Genomic DNA, 21,438 nt, shown 5'->3' on the forward strand with positions numbered 1-21,438 from the left:
AAGCTTTACCATGTTTTAGTGTGTTTCTTATAGAAGTTCATTTCACAGTGTCCATAGGTAGCCGATGAATGCGATGGCATGCAAGGCTTCGTGGTGTTCCACAGTTACGGCGGAGGAACCGGAAGTGGACTCACGTCACTCTTACTCGAACAAATCACAAACGAGTTTGGCAAGAAGAGCAAACTCCAATTTCCAATCTACCCCTCCCCCCAACTGTCCACGGGGGTCGTGGAACCCTACAACAGCGTCCTATGCACACACGCAGCCTTAGAGAACTCAGATGTCGCTTTTTCAATTGACAATGAAGCTGCATATGACATCTGCAAAACCAGACTTTTTGTTCAAAGACCTACATACACAAATATCAACCGGTTAATAGCTCAAGTAATCAGTGCCGTCACCTGTTCGTTGAGGTTCGAGGGTCCTCTCAACGTTGATTTGATGGAATTTCAGACAAATCTAGTGCCCTATCCTCGAATTCACTTCCCAAGTGTGACTTATTCGCCGATAGTACCCGAAGCACAGGTAAGTTCCGGCCATTTACGGACCTGTTGGAAAGTGAGATTCTTCGACCTCTTATTATGTGGTCGAGGAGCCTAACTTTTTATGTATAATAATACGTGGCAAAAAATCATTAAGTTTTTTTTTCACTGTTTTCCACGGGAACCGTATCAATCGTGCCAAATCATGATTCGGGGAGATTTTATTCACCAGATAGGCTTTCATTCATTTCTGGATTTTGGCACGTTGATAAAATGCACGACGGAAAATCGTAACAATTGCATGCATAGATACTCGGAAAAAGGAGCTGATTGGCACTCAAAGACAAATGGCTCGAGCCAATTTTATTGCAAGAAGTTAGATCAAGTTGAGGTGAAGATGGCTTTCGGTGAAAGCATTTGGATAACTGAAAGACGCTATCATACTTACTTAGAGCAGACTAGACCGTGCAGACTGTAGAAATTGGGTTGTCACCAGAGACTCCTAGAACCCTCTGACCACAACCCAAGAAGTCTTTTCAGAACTCGATATGTGTTTTCGATATCTTGCACATCATTCTTGGACATGCTTCCTTATCTGCTCCATTATATTTGAGGTTGAACACGAAGACAACTCGACGTTTGAGATAACGAAGCAGTGCTTCAGTGAGAAGAACCATATGGTGAAGATGGACTTGACAGACCAGAAGTACATGGCTATCACCCTCCTCTACAGGGGAGATGTAGTCCCCAAGGACGTCAATGCAGCCATCAGATACCTCAAGACACTCCGTGAGGTCTGCTTTGTCGACTGGTGTCCCACTGGATTCAAAATCGGTAAACGAATGTCAATCTTATCCACATGTCTGTGCATGCACGTTCTTTATTGCATATTGCATCCGGAATGACTTAGATGCACAATTTATAATCTTACTTTCATTTTTAATTTTCCACTTATTTTTCTGTCTTCAATCAACTTTTCATATAAATCGCGTCTTTTTTTCTTTTGGTATGATCTCCGATATTCAAAATAAATTAAAAATAAAGAATTTTGATATGAAACAACTACTGCAGTTCTCTCAACTTCTCGTGCCTTCTCTCACAAATCGCCCTAGTTTCTTTGCAAAAAGATGAAATGAAATATGTTCACAAGTTTTAAAGAATCTATGAAATAGCCGGTGTCTCATCAACATGTAAAAAATGTAAATGTAAACGCAAATCCAGACTACGATCTGAATTTAGGTATCAACCATCAACCTGCAACTCGAGTTCCAGGCTCAGACTTAGCAGCCACTAAAAGAGCAGCTGTCATGTTGGCGAACACATCAGCCATAAGCAACACATTTGCCAAGATCACAACCAAGTTTGACCTCCTATTTGCCAAGAGGGCTTTTGTTCACTGGTTCGTATCAGAAGGAATGGAAGAGGGCGAGTTTCCAGAAGCGAGGGAAGATTTAGTCCAACTTATAATGGATTACAACGAGGTAATATTGTTAATTGCTCTCGTACGAAGTTTGAACCAATTACTGTAAACATGTTTCATACAATTTTTTTTTTGCTTGACCATTCGACTTTTCGAGTGACTTTTATGCCCTTGAGGTTTTCGTTTTGGATGATCTAAATTTCTCTCTCATTCACAAAAGTCGACAGCTGAACTCAAGCGGCGCGCAGTTCACTACTAAAAATCGCCTTCAAAATGCGCCGAATTTAGTTTTTAACATTAGTTTTTATTAGGTGTTATAGTGATAATAACCTCAAAGACGTCATTTGACGGTAACTAGTTTTGTTTATTAATAGCCGCGAAGCGATAGCGGTTATTTCTGGGGACATCGTGGTTTTTTCTAGATCGTCGTCTCCATCGATGATTTTTGCGACCATTGACCTTTTCAATTTGTGACTTTTACTGCTTTGCAGTTAAAATTTGTGTGCGTGACGTCATTTGTTCTGCTTTTAGGGTCAATTGCTTAACTTACCTCGCTAAAAAGTGACCTCTGAACTCACTTAAATTTTGGACATTTATTAGTTAAACTTTAAATTTTGGACATTTATTAGTTAAATTACTAATATTTTGGACTTTAAATTTTGGACATTTATTAGTTAAAGATCAATAGTGTGCATCTAAGTACTGCCAAACGTATGTACATTAATTCTTTAGTATTAGAGTCTTGAGTGTGTGATTAATTGCTCTCAATCGAAGTTTGTAGCAATTATATTAGTCCTGTCGGTCTTTTTTTTTTATGCGATTTTTCGCTTGACCGATTTTTCGTCTGACGCTTTTGACTTTTCGTCCTCAAAAACGGGATAAACAGGTAGCGCCCAGCGGGCATTAACTGCTCTTAGAGCCTCTCAGCTCAAACTGTTTTGGAGACGTATACTTAGGTTGTGAAGGGCGGTTCTTAGAGGTTGACGACACCCCCACTGTTGACCCCCCCTATTGCCCTCACCCCCCCTCACCGCGCTGTTGCCCCCAGCCCATTGTTGCCCACCCCCTCCCCATCAGACCCCCGAAGTACCCCCCTCCCACCCACCCGCCTCCCGTGGCTACTGATGAACAATCAATCGCTAAAAACACGCCATTTTATACTAATTTTCACAAATTTTTTCAAGTTTTTTTTGAAAATTTTTGTCATTTTTTGTGTTTTTTCAACCCTAGGTGTCAAGAAACCTCCTCTAGGGTTTTATATTACGTTACTGCATAGTTTCGAGTGGTAGTGGAATGGTTTCAACATTTGAACAACCCGAATTTCAGCCTTTTTATGACAAAACGTGCATTTTTTTTTCAAAATTTTTGACATTTATTTCTAATTATATACTTCTTTCCCGATGCAGGGGCCAGAAAACGTCCTTAAGGGTAAGTGTTTGATAATAAGTTACTGAAACAATTTTTTTTGCCATGGAATAGCTTTCAATTTTTTAATTTGACAAATTTTATCAATTTATTTTGATAAAATTTGCATTTTTTTCAAGTTTTTGTTGGTTTTTAGTTTTCTCTATCCTCAAGACTCAAAAAACCTCCTCTAGAGGTCAAAAGGCAGTTTCTGTATAATTTCTAAATGTAATGAATTGTTTTTCCAGATTTCAACACCACGAATTTCAGCTTTTTTTAAATAAAATTTGCGGTTTTTAAATTTTTTTTAACATTTATTGTCAGTTTATTATCGCTATTATCAGTTTATTTGTCGTTATTGTCATTTTTTCAGGTTTTTCAGCCCAACAGAAAATCTCCGTTAGGGTTTGATAATGAGTTACTGAAAAATGTTTGTTGGCCATGGATTAGTTACAACTTTTATCACAAAGTTTAGCAGTTTTTTTGCATTTTCTAATTTTTTAGTTTTTTGAAATTTTTTTTGTCAATTTCTTGGTTTCCCCAACCTCAATGGCCAAATAACCTCCTCTAGAGTTTGAGTTGAGGTTACTGCATAGCTTCTGGATGTAACGGATGGTTTTCAAGATTTTAAGATCAGCAATTTTTAAAATTATTTGCAATTTTTCAAGTTTTTTTTAGTCTTTTTTACTCTTTTATCATTTTTTTCCGGCATCAGTGTCCTAGGGACCTCCTCCAAGGCTTCTTGAAAAGCTGTCGCATAGTTTCTAGATTCATGGAATTTTTATCAATATTTTAATGACTCCAGCTTTAGCACTTTTTTGATAAAAATTAATTTTAACTTTTCGAAAAACTATGTCCAAGTTTATGTATGTTTTTGAGCCAGTAAAACTAGTTAAAGCTTGAAATAGTGATGCTGGATGGTCTCTTGAGACAATGAAATGGTTTTGAAGATTTTAATGTCTTGAATTCTAGCAAGATTTAGTTAAAAATTGTGATTGTTTTCAAAATTTTTGAGTGTTTTTGTCCTTTTCTGTGTTTAACTTTCATTACTGGCCAATGAAGTTTTTCAAGTCTTGCAGATGGGTTACTTGACATAATTCAGGAAGGAAAAAATAGTTGTGAACATTTTCACTGCGAAATCTGGAAGCTTTTTCAAATTTTGCAATAATTTGCTAATTTTTTAATTGTTTTCTATTTGATTTGTTTGCTAACAAAGCTAGAAAACTAAAAGTTGAAGAGCCGAATCAAGCAAGCGCTGGGTTCAATAAACCGTGGCTAGCTACTGACGAAGCCAACCGCTCGCCGGTCGTTTGAGAGCAATTCGCCCGACGTTAGTCGGTTATGTTTTCAAACATTAATTCTGAAAAAATTTATAAGGGCTTTCTCCTTATAGAGCCTATGACGGTCCAAATCTAGCTCAAAAAGTTTAGTGGTCTATTAAAGGACTGGGTAGTCAATCTGTCTAACTTTTTTCTCTATCTGTTTCAATTTCATGGAAAGCCACAGCCGTCTATGGCGACTATTTTCCGTTAATCTGTCGGCTATGTTGTTTTTTGGAGCATGTCGTATTTTTACCTAAAACTGCAACAACTAAAATAGGAAATTAAAATTTCCTAAAATCTATTAATATATTTCCGATTTATTTAATTTAAATACAGTCAATTTATTGAAGAGTATTTAGCCGAGTTCGTCGAAATAGATATATCCAGAATTTCAAAGTGGGGAAATATCTTGAAGGAAAATGAATACTGAAAAACTACCACTCATATCAATCATTCAACATTTAGCTCATCAATGTCAAATAATTTACACAATTCTCTGAACTTCAATCAAACTCAATGATACTCTGCAACATCTGTTAGCAACTGTTTTTCTTTGTCACAAGAAAACGGTACAGTGTTTTATCGAAGTTCTTTTGGGTTCTATTCTCATGAACTATCATTTGTTTGTTTCGTCTTTTTAGTCATGTTCCTTAAAGACCCCATCTTGCTCGTGAAATCTGTTGAGGGTTTTCATACCAAACCATATTTAGCTCTGATCTTTTCCAATTGTGACTCCATCAACGATCCACCTGCTTAATTTGTACATACTATTTGTAGAATTTGGTAAATCCTACTTTTATCACAAAAATGTCGCAATAAAATAGGATACAACTTGAATTTCGAAAATTGGTTACCATCAAATTGTTAGTAAGACTGTTGGCGTGCAATTCAATGTCATTTGACAAACCAGACTTTTATGGAACAAAAAAAGGCCGACTTAAGAATTGAGGGGGTGCAATGTTGGTTTTCTGAGGGGGCCCGAATTTATAAGAGTTAGTTATCATCCGGTATTTACCTCAGTGTGAACGAACTTGGTAGGGAGTTAGTGCATATCTTGAGGCAAGTTCCGCTGTTGTCAATTCTAGGGAATTTGTTTTAGAGATACCATGGGGGGAACTTTAGACTTCCAAATAAGGCTTAGATTCTTGAGTTCATAGTTTGACCGATTGATTAATTGGTAGCGTCATAAGTCTGATACGGCTTTTGTGTTAGTTTGAATAGCTTAAGTAGAAGTCAGCAATGTATAAAGAAGGCGTTCAGGTCATTCAATTGTTCTTTTGAAGTCATAACGAACTCTGCGTAAGTGAGGACCATTTGTTGTCCATAGCAGCGGTTTGAACAAAGTTGTTGTTCACGCGTTGTAATACGTCGTGATTCGAGTAGTTGCTAAGTGGGAGTATACCAACATGATTGTTGTTGTGGCAGCTGAGCTATAGAAGGCTCCAAATAACTCTGACATCGTAGAGGAGTTCAACTTGAGTTACAAAAAAGAGAGAGAGAACAGCTGTTGTGAAGTAAAGTTGGTCTTTATTGATAGAAGAAAGACTTTTGTAAAGAATATCGAGAGCCAAGAACAAGAGATTCGTGAGGCTGATATCAGAGCAGACAACTTTACCTATTCAGTTTGATTTAGAGAGTTTGGGATCTTGTGATAAATTCCAATATAGTAATTTGAACTACTTTCTGTTGCCTAAAACCAAATTGATTTATTCTTGAATCTATTGATTTATTCTATCAAATTATATCAATTTATCTTTGAGCAACCGAGTTGATTCCGAGCCGGAGACAGAGCAAGCCGGGGACACCGTGAGTAAACTTTGAAGAAAACCTTTCCACCAAAATAAACCTTTCAAGTTAGGATTTCGGGTGGTAGTGTCTCCCCGTCTATTAACCTAGTCTAAATACAAAATTCTACAGTAGCGCTCTTGGGTGGGCCAGTTCTCTTCGAGTACACTTACAATCAGTTGAGCAAGGTGAGTAACCCGAGCTCCATTCGAGAAGAAGAAGTCCTGAGTTCATAAGTAAGCAATGAACGAAAACGAAAGACAGTTTTTTTGCGGAGGCTGTGGTCGTGGCTCAAAACCAGTTGGCGGTCAACAACAAAGCTGGCAGGCCCGAAAAGTTCCCGTCGGCGTTGTTTCCCGATTGGTTTTCATGGAAAGCCCACTTTTCATACCTCATGGACAAACATGGTTGGACGGATGAGCAGGCTCGAAGCACAATACCTACCCTTCTTGTTGGTTGGGCGATGCAGGAGTTTAATGCCATGCCCCGACACTATCGAGTTCAGGAGCAAGACCAACCCGCTCCCACTCTAGCAAGAATGATGACGTACTTGGACCCGAGGATGTCACCCTACAGGAATCCGAGGACAGCGAGAACAGAGTTCAAGAACTTGGCTCAGGGCGAGAAAGAGGATTTTTGAGAGTTCTCCAGAAGGGTGAGGTCGGTTGGGGAAATTGCCAATGCCACCATGAATGCAGCTACGAGGGATAACATGAACCGAGAGCAGTTCATCGATGGGCTGTTTGATCTAGAGATACAGGAATTGCTTCTGCGGGAGGACCCCAACACGTTCAATGATGCTGTTGATAGGGCCCTTAACATCGATGCAATCAGTCGACGATCTAGAATGAGGCAGCGCAGGCGGTTGGCGACCACCAGGTACCTTCAACAGTCAGACCAATTCGTGGAAAGACATCATGTTCAAGCTGTGAGTGGACAAATGGAGCCCGACTTGATGAAGGTAGAAATGGACGAGATGAAGAAACAAGTAAAGAATCAGGCAGACATGATTAAAGGGATGTCCGCAATGATGATTAAATTTGTCAACTCGGTAATCCCCGGACCACCAAAAGAAACAACAGGAGATCAGGACGGAAACCCGCGCCGATTGTTCAATCCGTACCCAGAAACCAGCCGCTACGGCCAGAACTTTGGCAGCACCGATAGGAAGCAGTCTGGGACCTCAAAGCAAGGAGTCCGGTGCTACAATTGCTCTAAGATGGGACACTACGCACGAGAATGCAACGAACCGAAACAGAACCATTTAAACTAAGACGGGCTGGGAGTCTCCAAGGATTTAGGAAAGAAGGTTTCATCCCGGCCGAAAACAAACAAGATTCAACTAATAACCGTGACACTTTAAACGATATAGAAGCAGTCAACAAACTACCGGAACCACGGTTTCTCAAACCCAAGGCTGCAGTGAAGGGGGAACCAGACAAACGAACTGGAAGTATTACAGTTACAGGGGAGGTAAATGGGACTCCAATAGAGATTTTGGTGGACACGGGAGCTTCAACCAATATAACAAGATCTTCCACATTTGACCAAGTTAAGGAACCGCGAAAACTGATGCGGTACCGTGGACTCCTGGAGGCAGTTGACGGTCGGTATGTAAACGTTACAGGATCAGCAACAATTCATCTCAAAATGGGTGGTATTGATGACGAGTGTGAAGTCCTTATAATTGACGGACCCAAACGGAAATGATTCTCGGACTCAGGGATCTTCAAAAACATAACTGTGTAATCGATCTGCAGACCAACCAGTTGTGGACAGCCCCAGTGGAGTCAGCTATAATACCGTTGAACTGCGGAAAATTGTGGGGAACTTCGCAGAATGGTAACACGAGGCCGACACATGAAGCCGAAACGAAAGAAGCGGTCCACCTGATCCTGGAAAAAGTTGGCAAGGAAGACCAAGTAGAGTTACGATGGCCTCTGGGAGTATCTACGATGAGGATGGCGAGAATGACGACAACTTAGGACCCAACAGAGAAGAGGAAGAGGAGACCTTAGCTGATGGGGTGACTAGAAGCCAACAAAACTTATGTCTAAATTCAGGGGATGAGTTCAAAATGCAAGCTGGTGAGGATGTTGTTCCTCTAAATTCACCTGAACAGGAAGCCGAGCAAATGTGCCCCGGAAGCACGAGGAGATCACTGGATAGCACTGCGGGACCTTGTCATCAAATACAGAGACGTGTTTGCCTTGGATGATTCCGAGCTGGGATCTACCGACGTGGTCGAGCATCGGATTGAAACAGGTAGCAGTAAGCCTATCAAGGTACCGCCACACCGATTCTCACCAGCTAGGATACCAATCATCCGGGAAGAAATCAGAAAAATGTTAGAGAGAGGAGTGATACAGCCATCAAGAAGTCCGTATAGTGCGCCAATTGTAGTACAGAAAAAGAAAGACGGGAGCTGGAGGTTCTGTGTGGACTATAGGAAACTGAATGATGTCACTGTGAAGGATGCCTATCCGATGCCTAACCAAGGCCAAGTGATTGACGCTCTGGGAAGAAACGCATTTTTCTCTTCTGTGGATCTAGCAAGTGGATATTGGCAAGTTCCTGTAGCCGCCGAACATAGACATAAGACCGCTTTTGTTACCCCAGACGGAGGTCTGTATGAGTAGTTCCGAATGCCCTTTGGCCTGTCCAATGCGCCCGCAACCTTCCAACGACTTATGAACGAGCTATTTCAGCAGAGTATCTACCAAACTAATCTCATCTTTCTGGACGATGCCCTCACCTATAGTAAGACGGCAGAAGATCACTTGAAGCATCTCGAAGAAGTGTTCGTGACGTTACGTCATGCAAATTTAAAATTGAAGCCGACGAAGTGTCAGCTTTTCCAGAGACAAGTGGTGTATCTAGGTCACGTCATCGGAGTAGATGGAACGTCCCCGACCCCGAGAAGACGTCAAAAGTTAAGGAATGGCCCGTTCTCAAGTCAGTGAGAGATGTCCGGTCCTTTATTGGATTCGCTACCTACTATCGAAGACTCATCAAGAACTTTGCAAGCATCGCCAAACCCTTGCATGATTTGACTAAGAAGAGTGCACGATTTGAGTGGACCCCAGCCCAGCAAGCATCCTTTGACCAGTTGAGATTAGAGCTGGTGACTGCCCCCGTTCTCCAGTACCCAGACTATTTGGGTTCATTCATTGTAGACACTGATGCCAGTAATGTTAACATTGGGGTCGTACTTTCCAACGAAATCAATGGAGTGGATCGACCCCTGGTGTTTTCGTCACGAGTGTTAAGCCGGACAGAGATGATGTACTCGACCACCAAAAGAGAGGCTTTGGCGGTAATACAGGCTCTGAAGTGGTACCGACCATATCTGTTGGGCGTTCCATTCGTCCTAAGAACTGACCATGCCAGCTTGCGTTGGATGTTTCGACAGGACGCGGATGGGATGACATTCCGGATGATTCAGAAGCTTCAGGAATTTGACTTCATGTCTGTGCACAGAGCAGGCAATCAACATGGCAATGCTGACGGTTTATCAAGACGCAGGTCAGAAGAACCAGACTGGGCTCCCGGAGAGAGAGAAGAACTGATTGGTAGTTGTCCTGAGCCTGTTTCCCTAGAAGTGGCTTTGGCAAGAACCCGAGAATCTTGTGGAATGATCTGAAAAGAATTGGGAGGAGGCGCCGACTCGGAGGAAGATGCACTGGATGGTCAAGCAATAACTTGGAGTAGAGAGACGCCTGATGTAGAGAAAATGCAGCAGGAGGACGAAGCTATTAGCTGAGTTTTCCTGTGGCTTCCCTACAATCCGGGAGATCTTGAGAGTTTTGGTTCCAACTTAGTGACGCGAGAAGAAGCAGTGCAGCATGGGCCCGAAGTATTGGCATATTGGTCTAGGTGGAACGAACTCACCGTGAGAGAGGCATCCTCTACCGGCGATGGTATTGCTGGGACGGAAAACCCCCAATACTTCAAATCGTTGTTCCCGTAGTGGGTCGGAAGGAAATTCTGGATCAGTTGCACGCATCCCCAGTCAGTGGGGGGCACTTTGCTGTAGAGAAGACGTTAAGGGGAATCCGCCAACGTTTCTGGTGGAGCACATGAGACAAGATGTTGAAAAGAATTTTGCTTGGTGTCTGCCGTGTGCAGCTAGGACTACAGCTGGGAGAAAGAGGATTGGAGGACTTGGGCCATTTAAAGTTGGGATACGATTCCACATGGTTGCAGCAGATATCTTGGGTCCAGTTACGATGGACAACGAAACGCGAGCCAAGCACATATTAGTCATGACAGATTTGTTCACGAAGTATGTGGTCAGTGTCCCATTGAAGGGTACTGAAGCACCTGATGTAGCAAAAGAGATTGTGGAAGGTTGGATTTTGCGATTTGGTGTACCCGACGTACTCCACACGGATCAGGGAAAGAACTTTGGGAGTGAGCTCATGCTGGAGGTCTGCAGGCTGTTGAAAATTGATAAAACCAGGACCTCACCATATCACCCTCAAGGCAACGGGCAAATTGAGAGGCACAATCGGGTGATTGCCGATGTCATCTCGAAGTATTGTGCGGACAACCCACGAACATGGGATAAACTGTTACCCTATTTAAGTTTTATTTACAACACCACAATTCAAAGGACAACACAAGCAACTCCCTACAGCCTTGTGTATGGACAGGAGTGCCAGTACCCCATAGACTTATTCTATCCAAAGCCCCATGACGATGAACTAACAAGAGACAGCTTTGCGGAGGATTTGTCACGCTTATTCAGAGAAGCTCATGCATCCGCTAGGGAATCTCTAGGAGTAAACCAGAGGAGGCAGAAGGATGAATACCACAAGAAAGTCTATGGGAAACCATATGAAAAGCAGGACAAAGTGTGGGTTTACTCAAAGCATAAAGCAAAATCTCGGAAGTTCTTCCTGCCGTGGGAGGGTCCTTATGTAATTTTAGAACGAACATCGGAGGTTAATTACAAAGTAGCAAAACCAAGTCAAATGGCAAAATGGAGGATACTAAACTACAATATGCTCAAATCGTACCTGGAGGAAGGCGATGATTGGAGCCCACAGGAAAAGAAGAGGACTACGGCTCTCAGGTCCGAAGGGTTTCTGGAACATCCAAACGTAGATCAAGACGATTGGGAAGAAGAGGGATTCGATCTACGCCCAACAGAGCAGAATGCGAGGATGCGACGCCTTGTACAGAGAAGGGAACGAAATGAAGGGGTTGAGGAGGACGTGCCGAACTTGGAGGAACTGTTTCTCGAGCAAGTTGTAACGGAACCAGCCAGGGTACCGGAGGAAATTCCAAGAAATGGGGGCAGGCTGGAAGCGCCAGTAACTGCTGACGATGCACAAGCAGAGTCAACTCTTTGTGAACCAGAGCAATTAGCCCAGGACCAGTCATCTGGTGTTCCTGAACCTAGGGAGGTAACAGTAGTCGCTCCAGATACGGGAACTGCAAGACGACGCAGACGAGAGATCCGCCCAGTCATTCGGCTGGGTATTGACGAATAACTGATAGAAATGGGGGGAGGCACTACCACCTACTAACAATTTAACGCAACACTTTTTAGTTATCGACCCCAACTAACGACAGGCTGTTTAGGATTCATTCAACTGGACAATGTTGACTTTCAACCTCATTCTGATTTCAATTGCGGTGATGGGACCGATGGAAGCAAGGAAGTTGGACGGTATCTCTTTCAATCATACGGCAGGAGCGGTTTTCACCACGGAGACGCCAGTAATCCTAGCTAGTGCCATGGAGTCGACTTGGGTCTCCATCCCTTTTCCTATTCTTCCGGCTATCAACAAGACCCACCTAGACTTTGCCTTTCAAGATTTCCAATTCAAGTTTGCAAAACGATGGAATGGTTACTACAAACAACGAATCTGTGGAAACAAGGAACTGACGCAGAGCTATATAAATGTCACTTACATAGCACTCAAGGGGATAGAATACGAAGTGGACGACATTGCTCGAGTGCTAGCAGAGATGAAGATACGTGCCGAAACGTTCATCAATGGTTCTTTACACATTCACAGTGGGGAGCGACGATGGGTGAAACCACTATTGATTGGAGTCAAGGACGCCATCGTTCTGGCTCCGGTCCTCAAGCAGGGATTCTATCACTACTTCTCATTCTTTGGATTTTGTGGAGGAAGGCAAGCAATTGACGAGTTAGGACGGGAGGCAGAGTTTCTTGACACTGCTGTCAGGACAATAACTTTGGAAACCGGGGAGCGGATTCATTTGCTTGGGCATTCACCTAACAAGACCCAGAACCAGTTTAAAATGGTTTCTCACGATGCGAATGCGAACTTCCAAATGATCCGGGATGCGATGAATCGGTTGTTGGAGGAAACCGACGGAGCTTTGGATGGCCAGCGGCTATGCGTCAGTTCGAAACATCACGATGTCTACCAGGAGGCTTCACGATTTTCAACGGCCATGCTAAATTACTCGCAAGCTTTGAACGCACTGCGTGAGGAACTTTTTGCTTTCAAAATCGGGTTGCACAACTTTGGATACATTTTGGATGATGCGTTGTCTTCATTGACAAGGGGACTAATTCCACCTACCCTAATTCCACCAGAAGTATTGCAGAAGGTCCTTGATGGTTTGAAACTAGACAGGATGCGGGAAGCCACACCTCGATCCGAGCTGATGACCTACTACGGATTTGAGCTAGTGGATTCTACGGTTATAACGACCACGGGAATTAATGTACTCGTGAATATCCCTCTTCATCACACTAGCGGATTGTACCATGTCTACCGAGCTGTGGCGTTACCCCAACCTATTGATGATGGAGTTACGGCAACCCAATATTTGTTCCGAAAGTCTCACCTTCTAGTGTCGGAGTGAAGAGACCATTTCGCTGAAGTGTCTGAAGAGAAAATTAATTCGCACTGTGTAGGAACCAACCGTCTGAAGTTGTGTCTGAAACCATTCTCAATGTCTCGAACGAGTGAAGCCACTTGTCTATCCAGCTTGTTTTTCGACCTTCCTGCCGCCGCCTTGAAGCTGTGCCCGCAGGAAGTTGTTGTACTACCAGAGGAGCCAACAGCGGACTACTTAGACGACTCGACTTACTTGGTTACAGCCAGGTCTTCTGCTTACAAGTTCTTCAATTTTACTCATCGGTTGAAGCAGACTGGTTATCCAGTTCCTGGATGTCGTAGCTGTTTGCTCCGGCCGCCTTGCGATGGACGATTTGAGAACCCCAGTGGAACTCTAATTCTGTACCCGGACCCCAGGACATGTCAGTACAGCAGCGGAATGGTGATCAATATCCAGCAACATCCTTTGCTGCGCACCCTATTTGCTACGCTAAGGAAAGTGGAATCCAAAAAAGTGGGAGCAGAGATCCCCAATGCTTTTCGTGATCAAGCTCATGGAGAAATGCTAGAGGTTCTAAGACTTAACCTGATCGAATTGCCCGAAGAGTCTGTGGACGAGGAAAGTATGGAGCGGATCTCTCGTCCTTTTGCCGGAGGAATTTTTAACCAGCACATGCCTTTCCATTGGAGTGCGTATCATAGCCGACCAGCCAATGTCGTGGTGTGGTTCTTATTAGCCATAGTCCTGTTCTTCATGGCATACCTTTTCTATCGATCTTGTATGAAGAACCCCGCCCCGCTGTATAAGAGACTTTTCCGACAACAAATGAACCGCTTTCCGTGGTCGAGGATACCCCGAGATGACACTACTGACTTTTCATCGAGACCTGACACCGGTCAACCTGGCTTTTCACCACCTCTTGGAGCTTCACCCAGCTTCAACTCGATCTTCGAACTGAATGAGGCGGCTATCTCTCCGGCGTCGATGTCAGAGACTCCAAGACGTGACAGAAGCACGGGAATGGGTATGAGAGTGAAGAGAGTGTCGCTACCCCAGGAGAGGTCTTTCTCACCTGGTGAACAATTGCGTGGTGGGGAGTTATGAGAAGTAACCGGTTCCTGTACTAGTGGATAATACTCAGAATTAAGCTTGCATACTTTGACCTTGATTACTCTGACTTCGACTTCTTATGTGGTAGGCCTTAATCACCCTTTCATTCTAGTGTTTAATCACAGTATTACTTGCTACTTTCATTGTATATAGATTAAAAGAAATGAAGCGCCAGCCTAGAACAACCCCCCCCCCCACCAATGCAGTAATTGATATCAATTGTTTTAGGGAGTATGCAGGGTAACTCCAATGGGTTTTACAACCCCCCTTAACTTCTAGGCGGAATGGGTATAAAACTGCGCTTCATTGTAAATACTTTTTTTGTCGTGTTACTTGTATATACGAGATCTATATGATCTTATTTTAAAATCCCAAACTCTCGAAAACTGATCGATGGATAAAAGGAAGAAAAGCTAAAATATTTTAAGCATATAAGATACGTAGGCATCGGTAAGGCTACAAGAGTAAAGGAAGAAATATGTATGGATTAGAGGGTTGAAATACAGGGGAGAGGCGAGCAGGTATTATTCCTTTCTGCGGTTGGGGAACACAACTCGTGGTCTCAGATCATCTAGTAAGCTTACGACATCCCACGAGCTATTCAACTGACCCGATTTAATTAGGCCTTCGATCAAGTTGAGAAATTCGTAAGTCTCGTATGTGCTAAACATTAAGCTATCAATTGAGTCAGGGTCAATGACAATAGTGAACTCGTAATAATTTGCGGGACTTTCCTGAATTTGAATATTAGAAAATCCCTCCCCAACCAAAGTTTCTAACGCAGGAACGTAATAGTTGGTGTTGGTCATTTGTTTTTGTTTTGCGTTGATAAGATATAAGGTGTTGTTTAAATTAGAGCCTTGGAACAATGGGATATTTATACAGTAGAAGTCAAAATAAGCACGCGTTGGTGGTACAAAGAAGTGATTTCTGTTCATTTTTTTTGTTGCTGTTGAGAATTAACGAGTTCTATTCAGCTTTGAGTTGATTGTTCTGCAAGCAACCATTAAAAAATAATGAGATTCAAGAAGAATGAAACCAGTGTAAGTGACCGAGGAGAGGATAAACTGTGTAGAGAATGAGAAAGTCACAAGTAGACAATTCATTTTGTTCTCTTTATCTTAACGCTAAGTTCAGTAACTTAGACTTCAGAGAGCTAAAGAAGTGAAGTTAAAAAAGCCAACACCCGTTCGCGATGGATCTAACTATGTACCCGGTGATCCCCGAATACCACCCGGATGAGTTAGAGGATGATGAGAAATGGGTGTGGGAGTCCTTTATGTTGGGACTGAGGTTACGAATCAAAATGATCCGTGTGTCCTTCCACTATCTGATAGTGCAGTTGAGGGAAGACGGTGGATTTATCCTTCTGGAGGAGGGGAGTGGAGTGGCCCATGGCACGAGCTGAGGGGCTTCCTATTGAAGGATTGGTCGGCCAGTTCCGGTGGGATTGCAGAGGAGGGCGATAGAGCTAGTTCCTTCCATCCAAGTGTTGGCTCAGAGAGCATCGACTCGCTGAAGCTGGGGTCTACCGACAGGCTTACCAGCTACTCCTCCTACTTCGAAGAGCTATCGACGGAGTCGGAGAGTGGAGGAATTTTTGAACTAGAGACTATTTCCAGCGAAGATGACTGCGTTTTTGTCAGCTAAAGTTTCACGATTGGTGGAAAGAGGCTGATTTGATCCTAAATTCTAAAGTATATTACTATTAAAACCAAATTAAAGCAAATGGGACAGGTGGTTAAGGTAGTATGAGTATAGTAATTAGTCTCTTCCCAGTTTTAGAAATTATTCGGGAGAATAATAGTCTAGAACCGAGGAGTGTAGAATTTGGTAAATCCTACTTTTATCACAAAAATGTCGCAATAAAAATGGATACAACTTGAATTTCGAAAATTGGTTACCATCAAATTGTTAGTAAGACTGTTGGCGTGCAATTTAACGTCATTTGACAAACCAGACTTTTATGAAACAAAAAAAGGCCGACTTAAGAATTGAGGGGGTGCAATGTTGGTTTTCTGAGGGGGCCCGAATTTATGAGAGTTAGTTATCATCCGGTATTTACCTCAGTGTGATCGAACTTGGTAGGGAGTTAGTGCATATCTTGAGGCAAGTTCCGCTGTTGTCAATTCTAGGGAATTTGTTTTAGAGATACCATGGGGGGAACTTTAGACTTCCAAATAAGGCTTAGATTCTTGAGTTCATAGTTTGACCGATTGATTAATTGGTAGCGTCATAAGTCTGATACGACTTTTGTGTTAGTTTGAATAGCTTAAGTAGAAGTCAGCATTGTATAAAGAAGGCGTTCAGGTCATTCAATTGTTCTTTTGAAGTCATAACGAACTCTGCGTAAGTGAGGACCATTTGTTGTCCATAGCAGCGGTTTGAACAAATTTGTTGTTCACGCGTTGTAATACGTCGTGATTCGAGTAGTTGCTAAGAGGGAGTAAACCAACATGGTTTTTGTTGTGGCAGCTGAGCTATAGAAGGCTCCAAATAACTCTGACATCGTAGAGGAGTTCAACTTGAGTAACAAAAAAGAGAGAGATAGAGAGAACAGCTGTTGTGAAGTAAAGTTGGTCTTTCTTGTTAGAAGAAAGACTTTTGTAAAGAATATCGAGAGCCAAGAACGAGAGATTCGTGAGGCTGATATCAGAGTAGACAACTTTACTTATTCAGTTTGATTTAGAGAGTTTGGGATCTTGTGACAAATTCCAATATAGTAATTTGAACTACTTTCTGTTGCCTAAAACCAAATTGACTTATTCTTGAATCTATTGATTTATTCTATCAAATTATATCAAGTTATCTTTGAGCAACCGAGTTGATTCCGAGCCGGAGACAGAGCAAGCCGGGGACACCGTGAGTAAACTTTGAAGAAAACCTTTCCACCAAAATAAACCTTTCAAGTTAGGATTTCGGGTGGTTGTGTCTCCCCGTCTATTAACCTAGTCTAAATACGAAATTCTACACTATTTATAGCTACTCCGTGTGTACTTTAACAACCAGAAAACTTCCTTTATGAAATCATGTTAAACTTTGATGGGTGGATACGATTTCCTAATTGCTTTTTAGCATTCCGTTCAACGACGAATACGTAAGAATTTTTGAAAACAACTAGCATGATCTCAAAATTGATTAATTTGACAGGTAGTCCAGAACACAGACCAGCAGTCAGAAGATGGCTACCCGTACAGAGACAAACCCCAGAGGGTGCCAGACTCAGCTGTGGAGGAAGACAGGGTGCAAGAACCCTTCCAGTATTTCATGGGTGAACAGCAGAAGATGACTGAGCTGAGTAACAGTCGGGCAAACGAGGACTTCTTGATGGGATCCCCCATGGCACCTGGTGAGTCCCTTGTCTCAATGGTATAAGAGTATGAAGATTTGAACAAAGACCTGAATCAAAAGGGATGGTTATCTATTGAAACTCTTGAAGGCGCTTGTATGATTACGCGTCCACTTGCACGAGTCTTAGCTGATAAAGATCAGTTTTGTACTTCGACAGCATTTTGCCTACTTCCATTAATTGAGTTTAGTTAAGTCACACAGCTTTAAAAAAGTACCCTAAATAAGAAGAGCTCAGCTCAAAAAATGAGATAATGACAAAATGCCCCGAGGTCTTATTCTTTCCCTTGTAGCCATGCGTTAATTGGCTGGCATGTATTCCGGTTTCCAGACTTACTACTTTCTACCACCTGCAGAATATATGCCCATCTATAATTATTCTCTTATAACGGCAGTAATAAAATGTAATAGCTATTCTCACAAATTATTACCCCAAATCTTAGCATTAGTCTTAAAATGAGCATTACCAATAAGACTAAGGATGTGATTATCGATAAGACTATGACCATAGTCTGTTCACGCAGGCGTATTAAACCAAAAAAGGAAAAAAATCATTCTATCACTAGACCCATTTAGAGATCGCAGCTTAAAATTCGTAGATAAGTGTAAATTGGAAACAGATTTGTGTTCTTAGGTCAAGACATGCAACCGAGTGACAACAGTGTCTATCAAGTGCCATCTAATAGACCCAAAGTCACTGGCAGTTACCAGGATGCCTCAGCCTCCATGTCCCAAAGAGGTCAAGATGGTACTGGTCAGAAGCAGAGCATGTCTGTGGTATCAAGTGGAGCCCATCCTCCTCAGAACGGAATCAGGCAATCACAGGTACGAAAATCCACACTTGATAGGTACATTAGCAACACTAGAGAACACCCAGATTTTAGGCCTCGACTTATGAAAGGTCTTTAAGAGTCTTGTGGGGGGGGGTGGGTAGGGTTTACTGACTAAAATTACAATTCCAAAAAATTACACAGTCGAGCGCCGTACTTATAAATTCGAGCAGAAGTATTTTCATAGTTCGCAAAAAAAACATTTTTTTTTCAAAGAGAGTAAACTAGTTACTGAAATTGGGTATGCTGATTCATACAAAGTATCAAAAAACGTGCCACCATAATGTACTGATTCATGCGTTTTGAAAAGTTGATAATACTCTGGAGGTGCTTTTAAATACTTTGCTAATTTTAGGGTTCCGCGAGTCAGCGCGATCCCTCTGGTGCGGGAGGGAGTCTTCCGATGGGTGGCAATGGTATGCCAAGAGGGGGAGCTGGGGCCATAAGCCAGCGGGAGCCTCCAGGTGGAGGTCAACCACAACAGACTGGAAGACCCAGTTTCACGCAATACGGACCTCAGGTAATTGATCAGTTTCAAGTTAGCTATTCACTATTTACTCATGAATAGACATTTCTGAATGAGTTAAGCTTTGATTAACGTTTGTTTTTTTTCATTGTTTTCTCAAATCTTTCCCAACTTCTATCTTGAAATGTTGTCTTTTATATAACTGAATGGTTAGAATTGTTCGTAGTTTTGAGGTAATTTATATGTTTTAAGGTACATTTTTAATAGCAAGTTATATGCGAATGCGCGACAAGTTGCTACAGCTGAGCTATAAGGAGTATTAATAAAAACAAACACAATTTAACTGAAAACTCGAAACAAATCTATCGGTCAGTTTTGAAAGAGGGGTTTCAGGATTAACATTGCAAGACATAACAGAAATATCAGTACAAAAACAGGAACAAATATAGCATGCGTACACTTGCACAAACAAATGGAAGATTAATTTTTAGAGGTCTAAGCTAAAACTGAGCAAAAATTTAAATACGTTCAGCATAAACACAATCACTTCACAAGCATCTACACTAAAATCACGTGGGTTATGTTTGCAGTTCATTGTTGTTAATAAGGTGGAAATGAAGAGCAACTTGGAGAGAGAGCACGGTCAAGTGGCCAGCTGGACTGGCATCAAGGCTGCCGGATACGACTCACCCAAAAAAGAGCCACAGGATGCTGAACCCAAGGGTTCAATAGGAGGCGGAGGAAGTGCAGCCGAGGGTGGTGGTAGTGTGAACGAACCACTCGAAAGGGAGGAGCCCGAAGAACAGGATGGATGAGCAAAGAAAAGCAAAATCAAACATTTATCGGACAAGAATTGACAAAAATTGGAGATAGTACAAGCGAAAAAGCATGTGAAAAAATTTGAAACAGTCTTTCGACAAAAATGTTGAAAAACTGGGTTGTAGCGTTAACCAAGATAAATATTTTTGCTTCTCTTATCGTTCTCATAGTACAAGTTAAGCACTCCACCGAAAAAGATTCGCGAAATAAGGCAATTTTCAATTCCTACAGAACAAAAAATAGAAAATTTTTCAAATTAGGATTTTAATGGCCTTGTCAAACAATTAATTGTCATGCTGGCAGCACTGTTTGCTGCAGACACAATATTAGGGGTTCTAATTTGATGAGAATATTGCTAAGCTGTTTGATTGACAAGCTGAAATGATAAACGAACAAGATGGCTCGTGCGAGTCTGTGCGTGCCACAGTATGTTCCAACATAATTCTCAAAAACATTAATTTGTGTCAGAGAAACCATTGGGAGTATCCGACAGCAACCTATATGCATTCGCTAGAAAAAATACTTGTACTGTTTGAACCAAAAAATACGATGTCTATTTTTGGCAGAAAAAAAGGAGAACTACTTAGCATAATCTAGAAAGGTAAGTGCAGTACAATTTGAAGGACTCAGACTTAGACAATCCATACAATGACACACACCACACACAGACAAAATCACAAAAAACAAACCTCACCACAAAAACACTAAAAGAAATTATTTTACCAACTGAACTTTACTCAAGGTTCGTCACATTCAATTAGGTTTTGCTCTTTTCTTGTTTCGGTAACTGTAATTTTGGCTTTAAACTTTGAAATAGAACTTTTTTAAGTAATTTAAACAAAATTTGTCTTCTTTGATGTCTGATGATCATAATAAAAATTTGACTTTTTAAAATTTCGCAGATGTGTTACCAGCGAGATTACAAAAATTGAATTTAGTTATGAAGATAGCGAAAGCCGGACTTTCATGGAAGTACTGCATAATTTTTCCATTTGTGATTTTTTACAGTTTTTGCACTCCGCTTCTAATTCGGTCCATCACTTGAAGGAACTAACTCTGTCCTACACACACACATACCACATACCTTTGATTTCATACACACGAACTCACAGAAAACACAGAAGAGCATCCACGCAAAAAACTAAAGAACAATAACCCAACAAAAACAAATTTTTCAATTGTCTTTATGGCAACTGATCTTCACCCATGGTTCGCATCGCTCATGTCTTAGACTTAACTGGTTCACTAAATGTGAACTTCTTGGGTCAATGGTCGAGGTAAATCGAAAATTTTGTCATTTTTATGTTTCATGAGCACGATGGGACAATTTGCTTCTTTCTGTTTTCAACGTATTTCAAACCGCGATTTGTACCCAACAATAATTTTTTGTATAGTTTTAGTACTCTTCCTCTATTTATGTCCAAAATTCGAACTAACCCTCCCTCTCTTTCTCTCTAAGAGACACGCAGCAAAGGCTTTACACAGGCACGCACACATACACCTTCACAATCGCGCGAACAATCAAACTCAAATACGACAAGAATAAAAAATTTTTAAAACTTTCTATTTAGCAACTGATCTTTACTCAAAGTTCGTCACTGTCCAATTAAGTCATGTTTGCTTT

The 21,438-nt window shown here is 41.7% G+C and overlaps 1 protein-coding gene across 1 annotated transcript in view; it reads left to right on the forward strand.

Annotated features, from left to right (window-relative positions):
* The window catches only part of LOC142336430 (tubulin alpha-1C chain-like), a 34,548-nt gene extending 14,576 nt beyond the window's left edge, over positions 1–19,972 (forward strand). The window contains exons 2-8 of the mRNA XM_075385262.1: positions 58–525; positions 1,097–1,316; positions 1,722–1,963; positions 17,502–17,700; positions 18,334–18,524; positions 18,885–19,049; positions 19,604–19,972. Of these exons, the coding sequence (XP_075241377.1) occupies positions 58–525; positions 1,097–1,316; positions 1,722–1,963; positions 17,502–17,700; positions 18,334–18,524; positions 18,885–19,049; positions 19,604–19,810 (1,692 nt within the window). The 3' untranslated portion in view covers positions 19,811–19,972. The remainder of the gene's footprint in view (positions 1–57; positions 526–1,096; positions 1,317–1,721; positions 1,964–17,501; positions 17,701–18,333; positions 18,525–18,884; positions 19,050–19,603) is intronic.
* The last annotated feature ends 1,466 nt before the right edge of the window (positions 19,973–21,438 follow it).

Source organism: Convolutriloba macropyga, chromosome 3, assembly GCF_964194025.1.
Source record: "Convolutriloba macropyga chromosome 3, txConMacr16.3, whole genome shotgun sequence".
Taxonomy (NCBI): domain Eukaryota; kingdom Metazoa; phylum Xenacoelomorpha; order Acoela; family Convolutidae; genus Convolutriloba; species Convolutriloba macropyga.